General features: G+C 40.4%; 1 protein-coding gene across 1 annotated transcript in view; it reads left to right on the forward strand.

The window, feature by feature from the left end:
* LOC136885715 (asparagine synthetase domain-containing protein 1) overlaps window positions 1–19,708 on the forward strand; it is a 141,715-nt gene that overhangs the window by 50,999 nt on the left and 71,008 nt on the right. Inside the window, exons 2-3 of the mRNA XM_067158442.2 lie at window positions 5,978–6,175; window positions 6,274–6,568. Of these exons, the coding sequence (XP_067014543.2) occupies window positions 5,978–6,175; window positions 6,274–6,568 (493 nt within the window). The remainder of the gene's footprint in view (window positions 1–5,977; window positions 6,176–6,273; window positions 6,569–19,708) is intronic.

The following is a 19,708-nucleotide window of genomic DNA, read 5'->3' on the forward strand; positions in this document are numbered from 1 at the left end:
TGTAGAACACCTAAATATTTAAATATTGTCTCGTAATTGTCTCTTTCTTCTTGTCTTGCTTCACTAAGTGTATCAGTTTGTTTATACTGAGGACATAGCCACTCACTTATTTGGATATTGGTCTTATTTGTGACATTAGCACAAAGAAAATGATACCATTCATCTCATTTCTTACCCTGAATACCATTTTTTTACCACTCTGTTGCATTTACCACTTTTTTTTCGCACCTTAACTCACTTTCTACTAGAGATACCGCCGACTTGCACATAGCAATCAGGCCAGGAACTGCCACTGATGTGCACACAATCCTTTCTGTTAGCAGTTTTTTTAATAAGGGTCCTACTTCAGTGAATTTTTTGGGGATAATAATGAAAATCCACAGCCTGTTTCCAGTCATTTGACCGGGTCACGAATGGAATGAATGTAGCCCCAATCTAGTGGCAAAGCCTGTCGCACTCCTCTGGGGCAATGATAAATGACTGACGGATGAAATGAAATGTTAATGGAGAGTGTTGCTGGAATGAAAGATGACAGGGAAAACCGGAGTACCCAGAGAAAAACCTGTCCCACCTACGTTTTGTCCAGCACAAATCTCATATGGAGTGATCGGGATTTGAACTACGGTATCCAGCGGTGAGAGGCTGCCGCCTGAGCCACGAAGGCTTTTGGCAATAATAATTGTCCCAAAGTTAGACTGGATTTGTTACGTGGACAAAGTTACAAACAAAGTTAACAAAGGCATCTACTTGCTTAGGAAATTGAGTTCCCACATGAGTGTAGAAGCTTTAAGAACTGTATACTTTGCCCATGTTCATAGTTACCTTTCTTATGGTACTCGGTGGGCTCACCAAAGAGAATCAGAGAGATTATTTAAGGTGCAAAAGAAGGCCATAAGAATAGTTAGTACTCTCCCCTGGCGAACATATTGCAGGCAGACTTTTAGATCATTAAAAACTGACACTCACTGCACTGTATGTTTTCCAATGTTTGATTTATTTTAAAGAAAATTACAGTCTCTTTCAATGAACAAGGTGTAACTCATACCCATAACACCAGAAAACTACATAATCTTCAAACTGACTGATGTAATTATTCTTAGAAAAGTTTTAGTCATATGCCCATTGTCCGGTCCCAAGTTCGGAATGAGAAAGGAGGAGGGTTGGCTGGTCTGGCACCCAGCCGTAAAACTGCTAACGCCGAGTGTTGGGCGGCGGTAAATAACCTGACTCCCTAAAGGGGCCAACGGCTTCGGGCGGATGAGCTCCCCTAGGCAGGGTGATGGTCCCTTCAGTGGAGGAAATGACACTGGAACCCATCGCTTTAAGACCTAACAAAACAAATTTTTAAAATGTTTTTATACCTTTTCAAGGCTAATTTTATGTCCTTGTGGAGGTGGATGAGGACATGCGAGATGGACTGGCTGTGAAGGCGCTACTGATGAGCTGGTAGTGGTTGGGACACTCTTTTTTTTTTTTTTTTTTGCTAGGGGTTTTACGTCGCACCGTGGGACACTCTCTTGCCCTTGGGATGGAAACTTCCCCCTAAGGGCAGATGAACCACATGTGGTCAACGGCATAGAAAGTGCTCAACGGCGGACCAGTCACTCGGACAGGATATCCTTACTTGACTGTAATGACGGATGAAGGCTGCAGTGATTGGGAATCATTCAGTTTTCTTATATCTGCTTGCCATTGAACATATTTCCTAGTCATCAAGTAAGGTGCATTTGTTGATGTGCAGCAACACTCTCACTCTAAAAGAATTCACACACAGCAGTCTTCTAGCAACGTATGACTTCTTCCAAAAGTCCTGCGGCGATTAAGAAGTTGCAATGGGGGCAGGATTGTGATGTCTGGAAGCTTCTAGTGATAACGTGGCGCGTAGGCAGTAGATGTGTGATCGGTTGTCTTGCTTAGGGCTGTGGCTGTAGAGCAATTCGGTTGCTGCATCTACATCTGAGCAATCCTATTTAGGGTGCACTCTGCTTATCTCACATGGGGAAGGAGCTAGAAAAGGTGCCCTAAACATAGTCAACCACTAATATTACCGATCGGATAGCCGCGGTCGATGGTATCGCCTTTATGTGGTTGAACAAATAAGAAATTATATTTTGCAACATGGAATGTAAGAACACTCAATGATGACTATGCAGCTTAGAAACCCGAAAGGAGAACAGCTATAGTGGGTAGAGAATTAAGAAGATATTATAACATCGATATAGCAGCACTCCAGGAAACCCATCTTGCTGATGAAGGTCAACTGAAAGAACAAGGTGCTGGTTACAGCTTCTTTTGGAAGGGGAAAGGTACCAGTGAGCACCGATTACATAGAGTAGGCTTTGCTATAAAGAATAATCTTCTCGTGGAATTGTTAGAACTTCCCACTGGACATAATGAACGCGTTATGACATTAAGACTTCGCTTAAACAACAACCAATATGCCACGGTGCTCAGCGAATATGCCCCCCTACACTAGATTCTGATGATGTCACCAAAGAATCATTTTGTTCAGATTTGGATGGCATCGTGTCAAACATTAATCAACAAGACAAAATAATCTTACTGGGTGATTTTAATGCCAGAGTGGACAGGAATAACATTGTATGGAATGGTGTCATTGGCAAGGATGGAATTGGCAGTGAAAACTCTAATGGTACTTGGCTCCATGCTGAACATGATTTAACAATCACTAATACCATTTTTCGCCAAAAGAATCGAAGCACTGGCATCTCATTGATTATGTAATTGTCTACAAGAAAGATCTTAGCGGCGTTTTTATCACTAAAGCAATGACAGGAGCGAATGACTGTTTGACAGATCACCGACTTATCAGATCAGTTGTGAATTGGTCACTATCCCATCAGAGGAGAAAACAATGGAAGAGCTGTAAACACGCTTTTGACACCATGAAATTTGGGATTCCAGAATATGCCTCACAATATAGAGAACTACTTCATCAGACACTGTCGGAGGAGTATCATCAGGATGTAATACAACACTGGCAGAGCCTGAAGACCACTATTCGGGATGCTTGCAATGAAACGATGGGTTACAAGACCAAGAAACATCAAGATTGGTTTGATGAAAATGATGAAGAGATTGAAGCATTGATGTCAGAGAAGAGAAAAGCCTCGCAAGCGTGGCGAAAGGACAGGAACTGCCTCGCAAAGAAAGAAGCCTTTTGTCTTCGGAAAGCAAATGTCCAAAGAAGAACCCGTGTGCTCAAGACTGCTTGGTGGACAGCCAAAGCAAAAGAGCTGCAATATCTAGCAGACAAAGATTCGCGACAATTCCTCCAAGCCACGAAAGCAGAATATGGTCCCACCACCTTTGGTAGAAATCCACTCTGGTCCAGTGATAGGAGTACACTTCTAAAAGATCAGTTCTCCATCATGAATAGATGGAAAGAGCATTTTGAAGGTCTCCTGAATCAGGAATCAATTGTTGATGAACAGGTGTATGACTCAATAGAACAACCACCCATCAAAGAAGAACTTGGCTCCCTACCACCATTGGATGAAGTTAAGCGTGCTGTTAATCAAGCAAGGCGACACAAGGCCACCGGTCTTGATGGTATAGCTGCGGAAGCTCTCATAGAAGGTGGTGAGGAACTCATAAGACACATGAACTGATTGTTAAAATTTGGAACATTGAAGAAATGCCTCCCGATTTCAGAGATAGTCTTATAGTTCTAATATTTAAGAAAGGTGATCGAACAGACTGTAATAACTATAGGGGAGTATCATTACTGTCTTCCTTGGGAAAGCTTATTGTTCAAATTTTGGCAAATTGTATACTACCCTTAGTGGTGGAAATACTAGCGGAGAGCCAGTGTGGATTCAGGCCTTCTAGTGGAACTACGGATATATTTACACCTCGTCAGCTTCGGGAAAAATGCAGAGAACAAAATAGACCTCTTTATATTGCCTTCATTGATATCACTAAGACATTTGATTCTGTAAACCGTGATACTTTGTGGAAGATTTTAGGATTGTATGGTTTTCCACAGAAATTTATTTCCTTCTTGAAACTGTTCTACGCTGATATGACGGCAGCTGTTATCGGTACCAACTCTGTTGGAGAGCCATTTTGTATCAATACCAGTGTTAAGCAAGGCAGTTATTCAGCTAGTTAAGGATATTCTTCCTCCAGGAATACAGATAATTATAGACTGGGTGGGAAACTGTTTAATTTGAGCCGTCTAAGGGCGAAGACTCGTACACTTTTTACAGCATTAGTCGAGTTACAGTATGCTGGTGATAATGCAGTTGTAGCTCAAATCTGAAGAAGAACTACTGTTAATCCTGAATGCCTTTTCAACTGCATACAGAAAGATTGGTCTCAGCAAGACACAGATTCTCTATCAACCAGCCCCTGGAGCAAGACATAGAGAGATCATTGTCACCATCGATGGAGTGAGCCTTCAAGTAGTAAACTCCTTCCCTTACCTTGGCAGCATCCTCTCATCAAGTGCAAATATAGATTCGGAAATCCAATTTAGAATCAACCGTGCTGAAGCATCCTTTGCCAAACTACGATCCTGAGTATTTGACAATCATGATGTTAATGCTACAACAAAGATCCTTGTATTCAATTCAGTTATAGTTCCCAGCTTACTATATGGATCTGAATCCTGAACATGCTACAGGCGGCATATTAATAAGTTGGAACAATATCACCAGCGATGTTTATGGAGAATTTTGCATATAACCTGGCGAGATAGATGCACAAATGTCAGCATACTTGAAGAGGCACATACCACCAGTATAGAAGCCATGATTTTAAGACGTCAGCTACGATGGACAGGTCGTGTAATACGCATGCCTAACAATCGCATTCCCAAGCAAGTGTTTGACTTTGAGTTAACAGTGGGTAAACGTTGTTTGGCAGGTCAGAGGAAGGAATTTAAGGATGTAATTAAGGCTAACATGAAGATGTGCCACATTGATGTCAACAACTAGGAGACCTTAGCTCTCAATCGTTCATCCTGGAGATCTTTATTTCATTGCGGTACACTACTTTTCGAAGAAAACTATAGGCGAATAGTGAACGCTAAGAGGCAACGAAGGAAGGAAAAAGAATGAAAAAGGAGATCAATGGCTGCTCCACCTGGGACTATCTGCCATCTCTGCGGAAAATTCTGTGCCACCCGTATTGGGCTGTTCAGTCACCTACGGACTCGCAGATGAAGAGGAATTCTGATTGGAAGACTAGCCTACTAGTTTTTGAGTGTTTGCAATTGATTGATTGATTGATTGATTGATTGATTGATTGATTGATTGATTGATTGATTGATTGATTGATTGATTGATTGAAGATGTTTAACAATTTACCAATTAATTCTAGGCAGTATTTCTGAACTCTTTTAACCTGTGAGGGGTCGCGTCCTGTCGTTTCAACCATGTCAATCCTTCCATGAACACTGTTTATTATACTTCCTACCCCCTCAATAGCTTTGAATGGACTTGTCCACACTTTTGTCACACCACTATTATCCCTCTCCACTCCTTCAGTGAGTGACAAGCTGGCTATCCGGTCGTTTTGTTTGCACGTGACTCCTCACGTTACCTGTCTCTGTTCTGTTCAACCATATGTGACTCATGGCGTAGGCTTATTTATAATGTGGAAAGTGCACTCGCGGGTTAAAATCAACATGAAAAAGAAATTAAAACAGGCTTTTATTCCTGTGATGAATTTTTTGAACTTATCCACTCACTATTTGCTTACTGTATGTGCCCTTACTCTTATTAACTTGGTAAGCATGATTTGTTGTTATAGCCATTTTTAATATACCGTAATATTATTGTCACCGATAATTAATATGTTTTGTTGAATACTTGATACTGTGTTAGGATTATGTACTTGGATTGTATTGTATATTCACTTTCAGGATTCAAATGTTTAATGTGATATAATTGTATAACCATGAAACGTTTATCCTTTCATAATATATGTAATGTTCTCTGTTTTTGTTTAGGCTAGCACATGGCAGTCTTTACTTCAGCGAGGTCCTGACTACCATTCTGTGATCTGCTTAGAATCATTATGTGAATGGAAATTTCTCTTTGCTGGAACAGTGTTATGGATGCAAGGAGAAGTTCTTGAAAAACAACCTCTAATTGATGACAGTGGTAATTCTCTTTTGTGGAATGGTGATATATTTGAGGGTCCATTGGTATGTATTCAGATAAAAGATTGTGACCACTGACATAAATAAAATTATTATGTGCATTTTGATTTTCTTCTTTCTGATTGTTGGTTTGATTTTTATAGGTAACAGAAGGAATGAGTGACACAGCCTCATTGTTGAAAGCTCTTAATAAAAGTGCAGATAACAATCAAAGCATATTAGATGTGTTAGCTTCTGTTAGAGGGCCATTCACATTTGTGTACTGGAATTCATTGAGCCAGAAGATGTGGTTTGGGAGAGATCGCCTAGGGAGGCACAGCTTGTTATGGCACATGAAGGGTAGTGAACAGTTAGTGCTCACATCTGTTGGTGAGAAAGAAATAGCCTATGATGAAGTTCCTGCAATTGGCATTTTCATGATTAGCTTCACTAACAATGGTGAGATCATTTCTTTTACAATTATTATGTTCTGTTGCAATCACATCCATGAAACTATTATTCATGGATTTGTACCTTGAAAAAAAGCTATTTATTTTCTTTTGTATTTATGACTGGTTTCATATTTATCATCATCATCGTAGTCATTGATTCTCCACTCCAGCAGGCCAGGTGTGGGAATAACAGGCCTCCACCATGATGATCTATCTTGCCACTACTTCTCTTACAGTATCTTCTCCCATTTTGTACTCCTTGCCAGGTCTCGTTTTCTATCTGATTCATAAATGTATTCTCAAACATACTCAAAGTCTACTATAAAACATTTTTGCTGCTGTAGCTAAGTGGTAGCTTTCCAGAAGCTTCACCTTGCTTTTATAGTGTTCTCCTGACATGAAATATTAAGTGAGAGGATTGTGAAGTAATTTGTGTGTTTGTTCGCATCAGTTACGCACAATATTCTAGTGACGTGCCTGACTTCTTACCAAGACGACTGCAGTTTGAATCTTAACCAATGCACGTAGAATTTTTGAAATAAGAAGTTATACCTTTACGGTGTGGATTCCATGTAGAATAAGAGACCTGTCGACTATAATCACAATGTCTACTGTTATGAGTAACTACAGGCCTGCTAGTTCTCTTTGCTTATGATAATTGATGATAATGCATTCTTCTCATACTTTTGGAATGAATGACAAAGCTAATCTGGAGAATGAAAATAACACTTGGAGTAGATAAAATGAAAGAAGAGTTCCATGACTGCAGATTGTAACACTATATTGTAATAGGAACGCTCGTACGTTAGCTTTATCAGAGAGCATGGGTTGACACCAGGGCGTGTACGATCCATGCTAGGAACCACAGAGAGAAGGGTATTTGAATAAGTCCTTTTGAAATTTAAGCCTTTGTTTATTCACATTAGACAAGAACTATGTAACCTTTTACAGATGTGAAGGATGGATTTGAGAAAGTCCAAACAGTGGTTGGAAATGACCCTGTCTCTCAGCATTGCCATCTGCGATATCCTGCGTTGCCGGACTCCTTCCTCCTCTCCATGGATCTCCTCTCAGCACCATGGCACCACGTTATCCCACGGCGGTTGATAGGTCTTGAAGGTGCGATGAGGATCGAGATCGAACCAGACAGTCTGACGCCTGATGATCGATTACACACGATGTGGAATTATTGATTTAGCATTTAATTCCACTTTGGTCCCATGAAGGGAGTAAAGAAGTTGTAGGCATCACACAAAATATCAATGAGATCTGGTACGACACTTCTTTACTGCACTGCACATTTTGCAAATTAGTACCGTCACTGAATATTACTACTCAACATAGTTCGTAGAATTTACAAGTTCCACAGTTCATAACAAAGGAAGAAGATTAACACAGTTCAACATAAATGAAAGGATTGTTGTTCGATGCACTTGTCGACGTAACTCAAGTTAATAGAATATCACAGATCATAATGAAATGAAATGGCGTATGGCTTTTAGTGCTGGGAGTGTCCGAGGACAAGTTCGGCTCGCCAGATGCAGGTCTTTTGATTTGACACCCGTAGGCGACCTGCGCGTCGTGATGACGATGAAATGATGATGAAGACGACACACACACCCAGCCCCCCGTGCCAACGAAATTAACCAATTAAGGTTAGAATTCCCGACCCTGCCGGGAATCGAACCCGGGACCCCTGTGGCCAAAGGCCAGCACGCTAACCATTTAGCCATGGAGCCGGACACAGATCATAATGAAAGAATAAGATCAACACAGTTCAACATAAATTAAATGATTGTCGTTCGATGCAGTGTTCTAGTGCACCAAGCCTGCTTAGCGAACACAGTTCAAAAACCTCAAGTTTATTCTGTCACTAAGGCACAGTCTCATGAAAATAAATTCTGTTATTAAAGCACAGTTTTTATGAAATAAATTCTGTCACTAAGGCAGTCTTGTGAACCTAAATTCTGTTATTAAAGCTCAGTTTTCACAAAATATATTAAGGCACAGTCTTATGAACCTAAAAGGCACGATTATAACGTGATCGCTTGGAGAATTTAGTCCCGTTCTCAAGAATGTTAATTACTTGAACTGTCCAAGTTTTAATACACAGTCTATCAACTGTTGATGACTCAAAATGTATCACTTCCTATCTCGCACAAAAATAGAATTCAAAGTTTCCACCTTCGACACTTAGAAATTTGTACGTCCACAGGCGTGAACACTTGTACTTTCCATAAACACAACTACCGTCGGCAGTCTGCCGAACAGAGTAACGTTCTCTGACCGATATCTTCCACCGCTGGCCTGCACACCATGGTAGTTGGGAATTTACACAGATACTGGTTTAAGCTAACTCAACTAGCTCCTTTTATACCCGTTGTCTGAGCATCGTGGCTTCTGATTCGTCAATCTTCTATCTTCAATTTCTCGGTTATCCCACCACCGATTTCAATGAAATTTGGTATTCTACCCTCTGTTGTTATGGGCTACACAATGATTTAATTGAAATGTTTGTATCACATTCGGTTCTGGAAATCATGAGATGGAAGTAATCGAATGTTTGATGGCTACGTCATATGTCCTTGGCTGGCTTTCCATCAGTGAGCAGGTTGTATGCATAGCTGCTACATTCGTCACCTGGGCGCACAGCAGGTTTTTCCGACCTCACGTACAGCTGTTGTTACGAGTTGCACCCGTGTGCACAAGAAATACTTTGATAGTGAATGTTGCGGTGATAATCCTGTTTCAATATACATAGTGAAACCTCATTAGTGCGTTCCTCATTATCAAGTTTTCCCGCTTAGCATGTTGTGAATTCAAAGTCCCCGATTCTCATTGTATTAAATCTATATAAAAATACCTCACTTATCGTGTCACGAATTTTCCCTATTACCTCTTAGTACGGTCATATTTTTCATTCTGAACCACTTATCGCGATTAGACCATTTCTGATACAAAGGTCGATTAGAAGATCTTCTTTTCCATATCCAAAGGGACCAATTATCTCCTCTTCACCTTGTCTGTCTGTTCCTAGATAGGCATTTATGTCTTATATTATTACTAGTTCCTTTTTTTCTATACATTGCTCTAGTTCCTAGCGTATTCCCACCATTTTTCCATAACTTGCTTTGATGTAAAGATGGGTTCCAACCGAACGAGTGGCACGCGGTTTGGATGACATAGCTGTCAGGTTTAATTCGGGAGATAGTGGGTTCGAACCCAAGTGTCGGTAGCCCTGAAGACGGTTTTCCATGGTTTCCCATTTTCACACCAGGCAAATGCTGGGGCTGTACCTTAATTAAGGCCACAGCCACCTCCTTCCCATTCCTAGGCCTTTCCTATCCCATCATTGCCATAAGACCTATCTGTGTCGGTACAACGTAAAGCAAAATTGTAGGGAAAAAAAAGGTTGATCCATCTCTTCTGAATCTTTTCTCTAATTCTTTCATCTGAGATTTTCTCAATTATCTTAGCACTGTGAGGGATAAGGTTTATGCTAGAGGTCTGCATTATCTCTGATTTTTACCGGTGAGTCTCGCTCGCCTCTCTGGCTCTCGGGAGTACGCGGTCGAGCGTCCTGTGCAGCCGGTTGCGGGCTACCGATCGCCAGCGACTGGCTGTTGCGCCAAATGCTCGGCCGGTCTCCAGTAACCGGCGGACGCAGTGCCAGCCAGCCAGCGAGATGCGCTACGCTGGACTCCTTGAGATCATAGGCCACTACTTTACATTAACCCTCACCTATTTCTTTTACAAATTTCTTTAGATTTTTACTATCATTTCTATAACCTAAACATTAAAATTGTATATGTTACATTTGAAGTGTGTTACTATGTTGCAGACCATTGGATTTTCGTCTTTGAGGTGATCATGTATTCTAGTAATTTTAACGTTATGAACTGTAATGTCTTCATCTAGTATTTTGTTCCGTTCGCTAGAAAAACGGTGACACAGTAATGGTGGGCTATGTGTAGCCTATCTCCAGACTCGCCACATATAGATTGTACTAATATTGAATGCAGGATTGTTTTGAAACGTAATAGTCACCAATTTTCTTTTTACAAGCGTTCATTTATAAACAAATTATGACCTGTAAATAAAGTTACATGTGAATCATAACTATACAATTCGTTTTTCATCACTGGTGCTCCCTGATGCACAGGAGTCATTTGTGTTCCTGGAGCTACTTCTAGAGCTGGCGGTTTGTACTTCTTCCTGTGAAGTAAATGAAAGTGGAATCATACATTTATAGAGTTTGAGGAATGTTTCCTTTCTTGTGATTAGGTGGTATGTTCGGAATACTTACGAAATTGTGATGGATCAATAAGAGATCATCCACCTTGTCTGATTCCAAGCACAATCTTTTGCTAGACTGCAGGTGACCAGCCTGGCTAAAATTTCTCTCGCTGGCAGCACTAGTGGCAGGAATGCAGAGAACTTTTCCGGCTGCTGCCGACAGCCTTGGAAATAACTCCGCGTGCGTTTTTCACTACTTCAAAAGTTGTCCTTCGGGACAGCTACAGCCAGATTTGGAGAGTGAAAGGTACCTGTCGAATTCATTAGTAGTAACTGTGTGTCTATAGTCTCTACTGGTCTGGAAATGAAGTAGAGTCTAAGAATGGAGTAGGATTTTTAATACATACATAGATGCTTGTAGTGAAGTTGAGTTTGTTAGTGAAAGGATAATTAAGTTATCTGTGAACTTAGGATGAAAAAAGTACAATGTGATCCAAGTCTATGCTCCACAGGTAGGGTGCCCAAAAGAAGAAAAGGCCAATTTCCTTCATAACTTGGAAGAACACACTGAGTATGACAATCTAACTGTAATGGGTGATTTTAATTCACAAGTTGGCTCACAACGAACAGGATATGAATCCATACTGCGTCCTCATGGAATGGGAAACAGAAACGAAGAGGTAGAATATATGCTAGATCTATGCATGAGAAACAACCTGATAGTGAGTAACACTTGGTTCAAGAAAAGAGACTCCCATAAAATCACAAGATATAGCTGGGATGATAAAATAGGTACCATAATAGATTATATTCTGATAGATCAAAATGTATGGAAAAATGTCAATGATGTTAAGGTCATTCCAAGTGAAGACCTTGGTGGAGACCATAGACTGTTGGTTGCAGTTATTGCAGAGAAAAGACCTCCCAAAGTCTGTAACAAAAGAGTCCCAAAATAAAAACTTGGCGACTAACCGAGCCAAGTGTAAAGGAAGAATTCAGGGAAGGTGTCCACAGGTTGTTGCCAAGAGAAGAACTGAAATTGGTAGATGAAGAATGGGATACTCTAAAGAAGGTTGTGGTTGCTACAGCAGAAAAAGTATGTGGATGACAGAGTCAAATAAGAAAACCTAAAGAAACTGCCTGGTGGAATGATGATATTAAAAATGCTATCAATGACAGAAACCATGCAAGAAGATCCTTATATCAAGCAAGAACGTGGGGAGATCAACATGAAATAGAGGAGAAGCTGTCACTTTACAGAAAGAAAAAAATACACGTCAAACAGTAGGTTGCAGATGAAAAGCAGAAATGCAAGGAAGATCTGGCTACCAAAATAACGCAGGATGGAAATAAAAAAATTGTTATACAGTATTGTTAAGAATAGAAGAACTCAAAATGAATCTATCCAATCTGTAGAACTTCCTAATGGTGAGGTGACTAGGGATAAGACCAAAATATTACAGGAGTTCCAAAGGCACTTTGAAACTTTGCTGAACTGTTATGAAAATGTCACCCCATTAGATGACAAACCTTATGATTTTGGCAGCACAAATACCACTAATATGACATGGTTGGAAGTAGAGACAGCAATATCTAAGATGAAAAACAACACATCAACTGGATCAGATGAATTAAGTGTTGAGATGATCAAAGCACTAGGAGAGGTAGGACAACGGTGGATGTACAGGGTACTAAATAGAATCTGGAAAGAGAATGTAATACCCAATGACTGGAAGCAAGGAGTCATCATCCCATTGTTGAAAAAAGGTGATAGAAAGAAATGTACCAACTACAGAGGTATAAATCTGCTGTCACATGGCCTCAAAATCTACGAATCCATCCTTGAGAGCAGGATTAGAAAATATGTTGAACCTACACTTGAGGAGGAACGACATGGATTTAGACCTCATAGATCTAATATAGACCTCATTTTTGCCACCAGAATGCTCTATGAGAAGTATTGGGAGAAAGGTAAAACACTTATAACTGTTTTTCTGGACATCGAGAAAGCATATGACCATGTACACGCAGGCATATATGGGAATGTTTGAGACATAAGAAAGTGCCCGATGAGATCATAGCACGAGTACAACGATTATATGATGAAACCAAGTGTTGTGTCCAGGTCCAGGATGGAAGGTCAGGTTGGTTTGAAACGAAGAGTGGAGTCCAGCAAGGAAGTTGTCTTTCACCACTTCTCTTCATAATCATAATGGATGTTTTAAAAGCAGTTAAGAGAAAGGATCCAACAACTAATGCCCTGGTTTTTGCTGATGATGTAATGGTATGGGGTGAGACAGAAGTGGAAGTACAAACTAGACTAGATCTCTAGCATGAAGCTTTTACAACCTTTGGTCTCAAAATCAGCAAAACGAAGACAGTTGGCTTGGTGATGAGTAGAAATTCTCCAACTGTTCATCTAAGAATTGGAGATAAGGAGATAGATATTGTAGACAACTTCCAGTATTTAGGTAGTGTTCTGTCATCAGACAATACCATGCATCAACAGAATACAGAAAGCTTCCAAATTCTATCACGCTGTACGTCAAATACTTTGGGATGAAACATTTCTGTTAGTTTCCAAGATCAGCTTGTACAAAATATATCTAGTACCTATACTGACGTATGGCCTGGAAGCAGCAACACTTACTGGACCAACAAAGAGTCGTCTTCAGGCAACAGAAATGAAGTTTGAAGTTTCTCCGTTCTTGTCTACAAAAAACAAAAATGGATAAAATAAGGAATGTGGATATCCGACAACAGCTTGGATTGGAAAGAAGCTTGCTGGAGATTCTAGAAGTGAAGAGATTGCAATGGTATGGTCACATGAAAAGAATGAACCCTCACAGGACTCCTCAAACATACTTTGACCACAGTGTTCCTGGGAAGAGACCAAGAGGTAGACCTTGTGATGTTTGGGAAAAACATGTAATGAAGGACCTTGAAATTAGAGATGCGAACTGGTGTCGCATATATGAGCAGCATCTGTGGATGGATAGAACAAACTGGAGGAGGCTTGTACACAACCGCACCTGGCTTGCTGGAGCGAAGAAGTAATGATGATGATGATAACTGTGTGTCCATCTTCGTCGTCCTCATCCGAACTCCAGTCCACCATGGACTTTTTCATGGGAAGAACTTGGTCACTGTTCACTTGAATGGGCTCTAAAAATGAATGAAAACATCCTTAATGTATTCCTGTCACCTTTAAATGTTTATAAACCTTAGTTAGGATTACTGGTTACTAAAAACTATATTTCAAGTGAATTCCCACATATATCGCAAAAATTACATCAAAACACATTGTGGAATGTTTAGGCTGCGAAACCCTTCCGAAAAATTGTACATTTTAGACGACATAATTGTTGATCTAACGAAAGGTGGAAGATTAGACAAACATTCGTTTACTAATTTGTTCCAGTGAATCAACCTTACCATTTACAGGCAGTTCGGACCACAATTGTCGAACTTCAGGATAAGCGACTTGCTTTTCTTCTGCTGTGGGTTTCTTTAAATGACGCCGTGATGGCCATAGAACTGTCGCAACGTAATGGATAGCCTCCAGTTTGCACTTCTCTCTGATGAAGTATGCTGCTCATTTTTATTTTCGTCATTCACTGAAAAGGATAAACAATATATACATAATTGCATTCCGATAATTCAACAGTTTTATAAATGGTCATACCTTATAAAAAATTTCTTACTTCGTTGTCACTGTCTTCTGGTTCACAATGATGTAACAGACGCATGTACCAAGGCAGCACACGTACCAGCGCTTTTTCTTTTGCACTTTCCAAATCCAAACTCGCTTCTTTAAAGAGGGTTAGAAAAACGACAACTTCTCGTAGGCACTCTTCATGGAAAGTTTCTAAGAGTTTCGATTGCCTCCAGGAATCTAGTATATCTTGAATATCGTCGATTTGACTTATGATGGAATTGAGCATTAACAGTTCACAGTTCCACCGCGTTACAGCTTCTTGCTTCACGGAGTGCTGCAGATGCCCCGAGTGACCCGATCTATTCAAATAGCCTACTATAGCTCTTGCTGATAGCAGACACGACAGGATTTCAGGAGCTTCATCTTCTAAACATGTCTCTTGAAATGTGTGACGATGCGCAGTCATCAGCCAGTGATCAAAGCACGGCAAACGGTCATAAAATTCAAGTGCCTTCTGCATATTAGCTCTTTGGTCAGTGATAAAGTAACATTTTGTAACATCATTCCTGTTAATTGCTAACTCAAACATGATATAATATTTGATCAGTTTATAATGATTTCTTCAATTTCGTGCCGAATGTTCTCTCCTGTCTTAGATATGTCCGGAAACTCCGTTGTTAGCAAAAGAAGCGTTTCTAGCTGCCACTCATCATTAACATAATGTGATGTCACAGTCAAAAAATTTCTCTTCTTGTAGTTATCAAACCACAGATCAGCGTCTAAAGCGCACATTTTGTCCTTTAGGGCACATATAAGCTTGGGCACCATTGTCGCCCGTATTTTGTGTGCCTTTTCTTTTACATGCCGTGATACAGTGGTAGGGTGCGGAAGAACATCTTCTATACTGACTTTGCCGTAAGTGGTGGCAACATTGATGAGCTCCTGTGAATAATTCTTGAAGCCAATCTCACTACAAGTATTTAACGGTAGCTAATCTATTCCACTCTTATCTACCAACTTATCAACAACAACTTTCTTTATGCTGCTTGGTACTGCATGTGTTCGGTGGAATTCTGATCCACAGTTACTTTTGCAGCGCTGAATCATACCTGTTGTGCTTGACTGGTAAGAAAGTACAGTATCACATGTGGCACACACCACGAAACCAGAAGAAGCCTGCGTGACGGGATCCACTACAAGTGCAAACGATTTCCAAGCTTCACTTTTTGCCTCCTCTTCCGACATATCTTTCTTCTTCAGGACTAACGAGACACTCCTAATTCTCTCCAGACTACTTCTCTTCGTTTCTTGAATGCAGCGTTTACGACCTATACTTGGTTGATACATAACGCTGTCTGCACTGCTCAAAGCCCAGTCGCCAACTGATTTTACACACGATTTCTAATGCAAATCCGCACTGTTGAGCGCATGGCGGGTTTACTGTCACCGGCCGGGATTATGATTACGCTCGAGCGCCCGGCAGTGCTCGAGAGATCCACTGATCACCGAGAGGTGAAGGACGACCGGCCGTATGGTCCATTAGACGGCCACAGCCTTATCGCAGTGTGGGCTTTTCCCAGCCGTCGAACAGCGGCACGAACTGGGCAATGCTTGATCGGTTGTTTTTTTCCAAATGCAGAGCTCTAGTTTATGCCTCTGTAATTCTGGCATTTCTTCCTTTTTAAAAAATTATTATGATTTCTATTCCCCAATCTTTTGGAACTGATTTTTCCTTCCTTATAACAGTACTTGAAACAGTCTATTCAGTTAGTGCATACACATTAGTTCTGTTACTGTTGTAATTTTTAATGCCAAATGTTGTTCTCTGCCTTGACTTTCTGCTAGAAAAGCGGGTGGTAAGCCCGTCCAACTCTTCTTACAGTAGTCCAGCCTTTCTTATACCCAAGAAAGACAACAAGTACAGGTTGGTTGCGGATTACTCAAAACTGAATGAAAGTTGTCACAAGAAATTAACTTCTTAATTAATCAGTATTCAACCTAGAACAAGTGTTAGGGATATTTTGAAGGTAAACTCCACCTTTACAGTACTTACATTTTTAAAATTCCATTTCAGAACAGCATCAAAGGGATATATTTCATCTCCGGGTGGGAGACATCTTTAGCCAAAGAACAAAAAATATAGTAAAGATACACATAGAATTCCTAATAAACTGCTATATCTTCAATAACATGTCTAAACTTCTTGAGTTATACATTAAAAACTCAGTCATATGTCACAATTAAAAATATGCATTGGCCTATAGCAATTGAGGCTTTCATGGCCGCCATTACAAATCATGTCAGTGTTTTCTGGGCTTGTAGGCCATAATCCAGGAGCATTTGATGGTCCCGATGTTTCACCAAACACTGCTTTCGGCATTATCAAGGGTTTGCAAGAAATCGGTTTCATTTCTCCTATCATATCTTATTTGCATTGAATCAATAACAGTAAATTTCCACGTTTTTTAATACTTATATTTGCTTTAAGCAAACTAATTTATAGTACATGTTTCGTTCCATTGGGAACATCTTCAGCTATGTTACAATGCTTAGGTGAAATTACAAAGTATATTTTATCTTCTTAAAAAACATCTCAATAAGTATCTTGCTATACTTAAAAGCTATATGAATTTAATAATGTTAAAATAATTAAAATCAGTGTGGAGGGTTGAATGGGGCAGTGAAATGGGAAGGGAAATGGATTTACTTTATTTTAATCTCTTTTAAAACGGCAGTATATCTATTCACTTGAACAGTTGTTAAAAAAGGTTTTGGTTCCCAGCACTTTTTTTCACTTTGATGTGTGATTTTCTAGTTGTCTACTAATAAAAAAGTTTTTGGAAAATAATTTACCTTGTCAATGTTCTATTTTTTACAAAAATGTTCTCTTCAGTTGCTCTTCCCAAGGTGAATGTTGTTGCTTGTTTTAGTTTTACAAAAGTGAGTCTCTTGAATTCTGTTAATGCATGATCACTGAAGCTGATTGTAGTAGTAGTAGTAGCAGCAGTAGTAGTAGTAGTAATAGTAGTAGTAGTAGTAGTAAAAAAAAAAGAGCTTCCCTGAAATCTGTAATGAAATAAAATGGGGGATTGCTTTTTGTATTAGTGAGTATTAAATAGGTTAAAATAAAGTAAATTAATTTCCCTTCCCATTTCACCATCCCATTCAACCCTCCACACTGATTTTAATTATTTTAACATTTTTTAAATTCCTATTGTTCTTAAGCATAACAAGGTACTTATTAAGATGTTTTTTAAGAAGATATACTTTGTAATTTCACTTAAGCATTGTAACGTAGCTGAAGATGTTCTCAGTGGAACGAAACATGTACTATAAATGATTGATTCATTTTCTTAAACCAAATATAAGTATAAAAAAGGTGGATATTATCAAGGGCTCTGACCGACTTCGATAGCAGCGAAGGTCACAGTGGAATGGAGTGATGTTGCAATTCCACCTTGTTATATAGTGCAGGCTAAGGCACGCTGCTCGCATATTGGTCCGTCATGCTTGAGGGGCGGTTGCTGATTGGCTGTTCTTCGGCCAATGGTTGAAGCATTAAGGAGCCCGAAGTACATCAACCTGCCTTGGCAGAGACAGGCAACTGATAATCAGTTTCTTTTTCTGGTCTTCCGCTGCTATCGTTTCCTCAAGGATTTAACGTTTTGAGGCCTGGAAACCAGACTTTGTTTACCTGTTCAGATTCCTCCCTACGGTTGAAGCTGTTGGTGTGCTTCAGGATTTCAGTGGCTTTCCTTTGTAGCCGTGCGTGATACGAAACAGTAGTTGACAGTTCTTTGGTGTCACTGTACTGTATGCCATGGTGCCTGCTGCTAGTAGAGAGTGTTCAGCAACTGATGATCTTTCTGCTTGTCCCAGCTGGCTGTGTCTGTTATGCTCCTTCAGTCGTGTGGCGATGCTGTGTTTGTTAGTGCCAATGTATACATGGCTGCAGCTGCATAGGATCTTGTAGACCCTGCTGTGAAGAGAGGATGGTGCTTGTCTTTAGCAGACCTCAGTAGTTTCTGGATTTTCTTCGTTGACCTATATATGGTTTTTACCCTGTGGGACTCCAGTAGCCTCCCTATTCTGTCAGTTGTCTTTTCAATATATGGCAGAAAGGCTTTAGCTGCCAGCTGCTCCTCTTCTTTCTCCCTGGATGTGAGATGTCTGGGATGGAGTGCTCGCTGGATATCTTCATGGCTGTACCCATTAGCGAGTAGGGCCATATTGAGGTGGCTAAGCTCCTCGTTTAAGTGCTGAAGTTGACAAGTTCTCTTTGCAGGGTCGGCTAGCATCTTAATCAGTCCATTTTTTGTTGTGGGTGTTGATTGGACGTCTTCTGAAGATAGCAGTTTGTGTGGGTCGGCTTGTGGTACACTATGTGTCCTAAGTTTAAATTGGCCGTTTTCATTACCAGAACATCGAGTAAAGGGAGTTTTCCTTCGTCTTCTGTCTCCATAGTGAACTGAATATTGGTGCTAATACTGTTCAGATGCTGTAGAAACAGCTGTAGTTGTTCCTGTCTGTGGCTCCAGATCACAAATGTGTCATCTACAAAGCGAAGCCACACCTTAGGTTTCAGTGGTGCAGTCTCAAGTGCTGTTTGTTCAAACTTTTCCATAAAGAAGTTTGTGATCACCGGACTTAGAGGACTGTCCATGGTGACACCGTCGATTTGTTTGTAGAAATTGTCATTTCACAGGAAATAGCTTGTGGTGAGGCAATGGTTGAAGAAGTTGGTAATGTCCTTGAGGCCCTGGACCACAACCCCTGTGGGTGGGGGCAGTAGAATAACACCCACGGTACCCCCTGCCTGTCGTAAAAGGTGACTAAAAGGGGCCCCAGGGGCTCTGAATTTTGGAGCGTGGGTTGGCAACCACGGGGCCCTTAGCTGAGTCCTGGCATTGCTTCCACTTACTTGTGCCAGGCTCCTCACTTTCATCTATCCTATCCAACCTCCCTTGGTCAACTCTTGTTCTTTTCCGACCCCTATGCTATTAGGTTTGCGAGAGCTAGGGAGTCTTTCCTTTTCACGCCCTTCGTGACCCTTGTCTTCTTTGGCCGATAACTTCATTTTTCGAAGTTTTGGACCTCTTCAATTTTTTCCCTTTGATTAGTGTTATATAGAGGATGGTTGCCTAGTTGTACTTCCTCTTAAAACAATAATCACCACCACCACCTGGACCACATCGCTCAGATTTTTCCCCGTCAGTTTTGATGTTCCATTTTAATCTAGGCCTACTAGATGTC

Source organism: Anabrus simplex, chromosome 1 (genome assembly GCF_040414725.1).
Source record: "Anabrus simplex isolate iqAnaSimp1 chromosome 1, ASM4041472v1, whole genome shotgun sequence".
Lineage (NCBI taxonomy): Eukaryota > Metazoa > Arthropoda > Insecta > Orthoptera > Tettigoniidae > Anabrus > Anabrus simplex.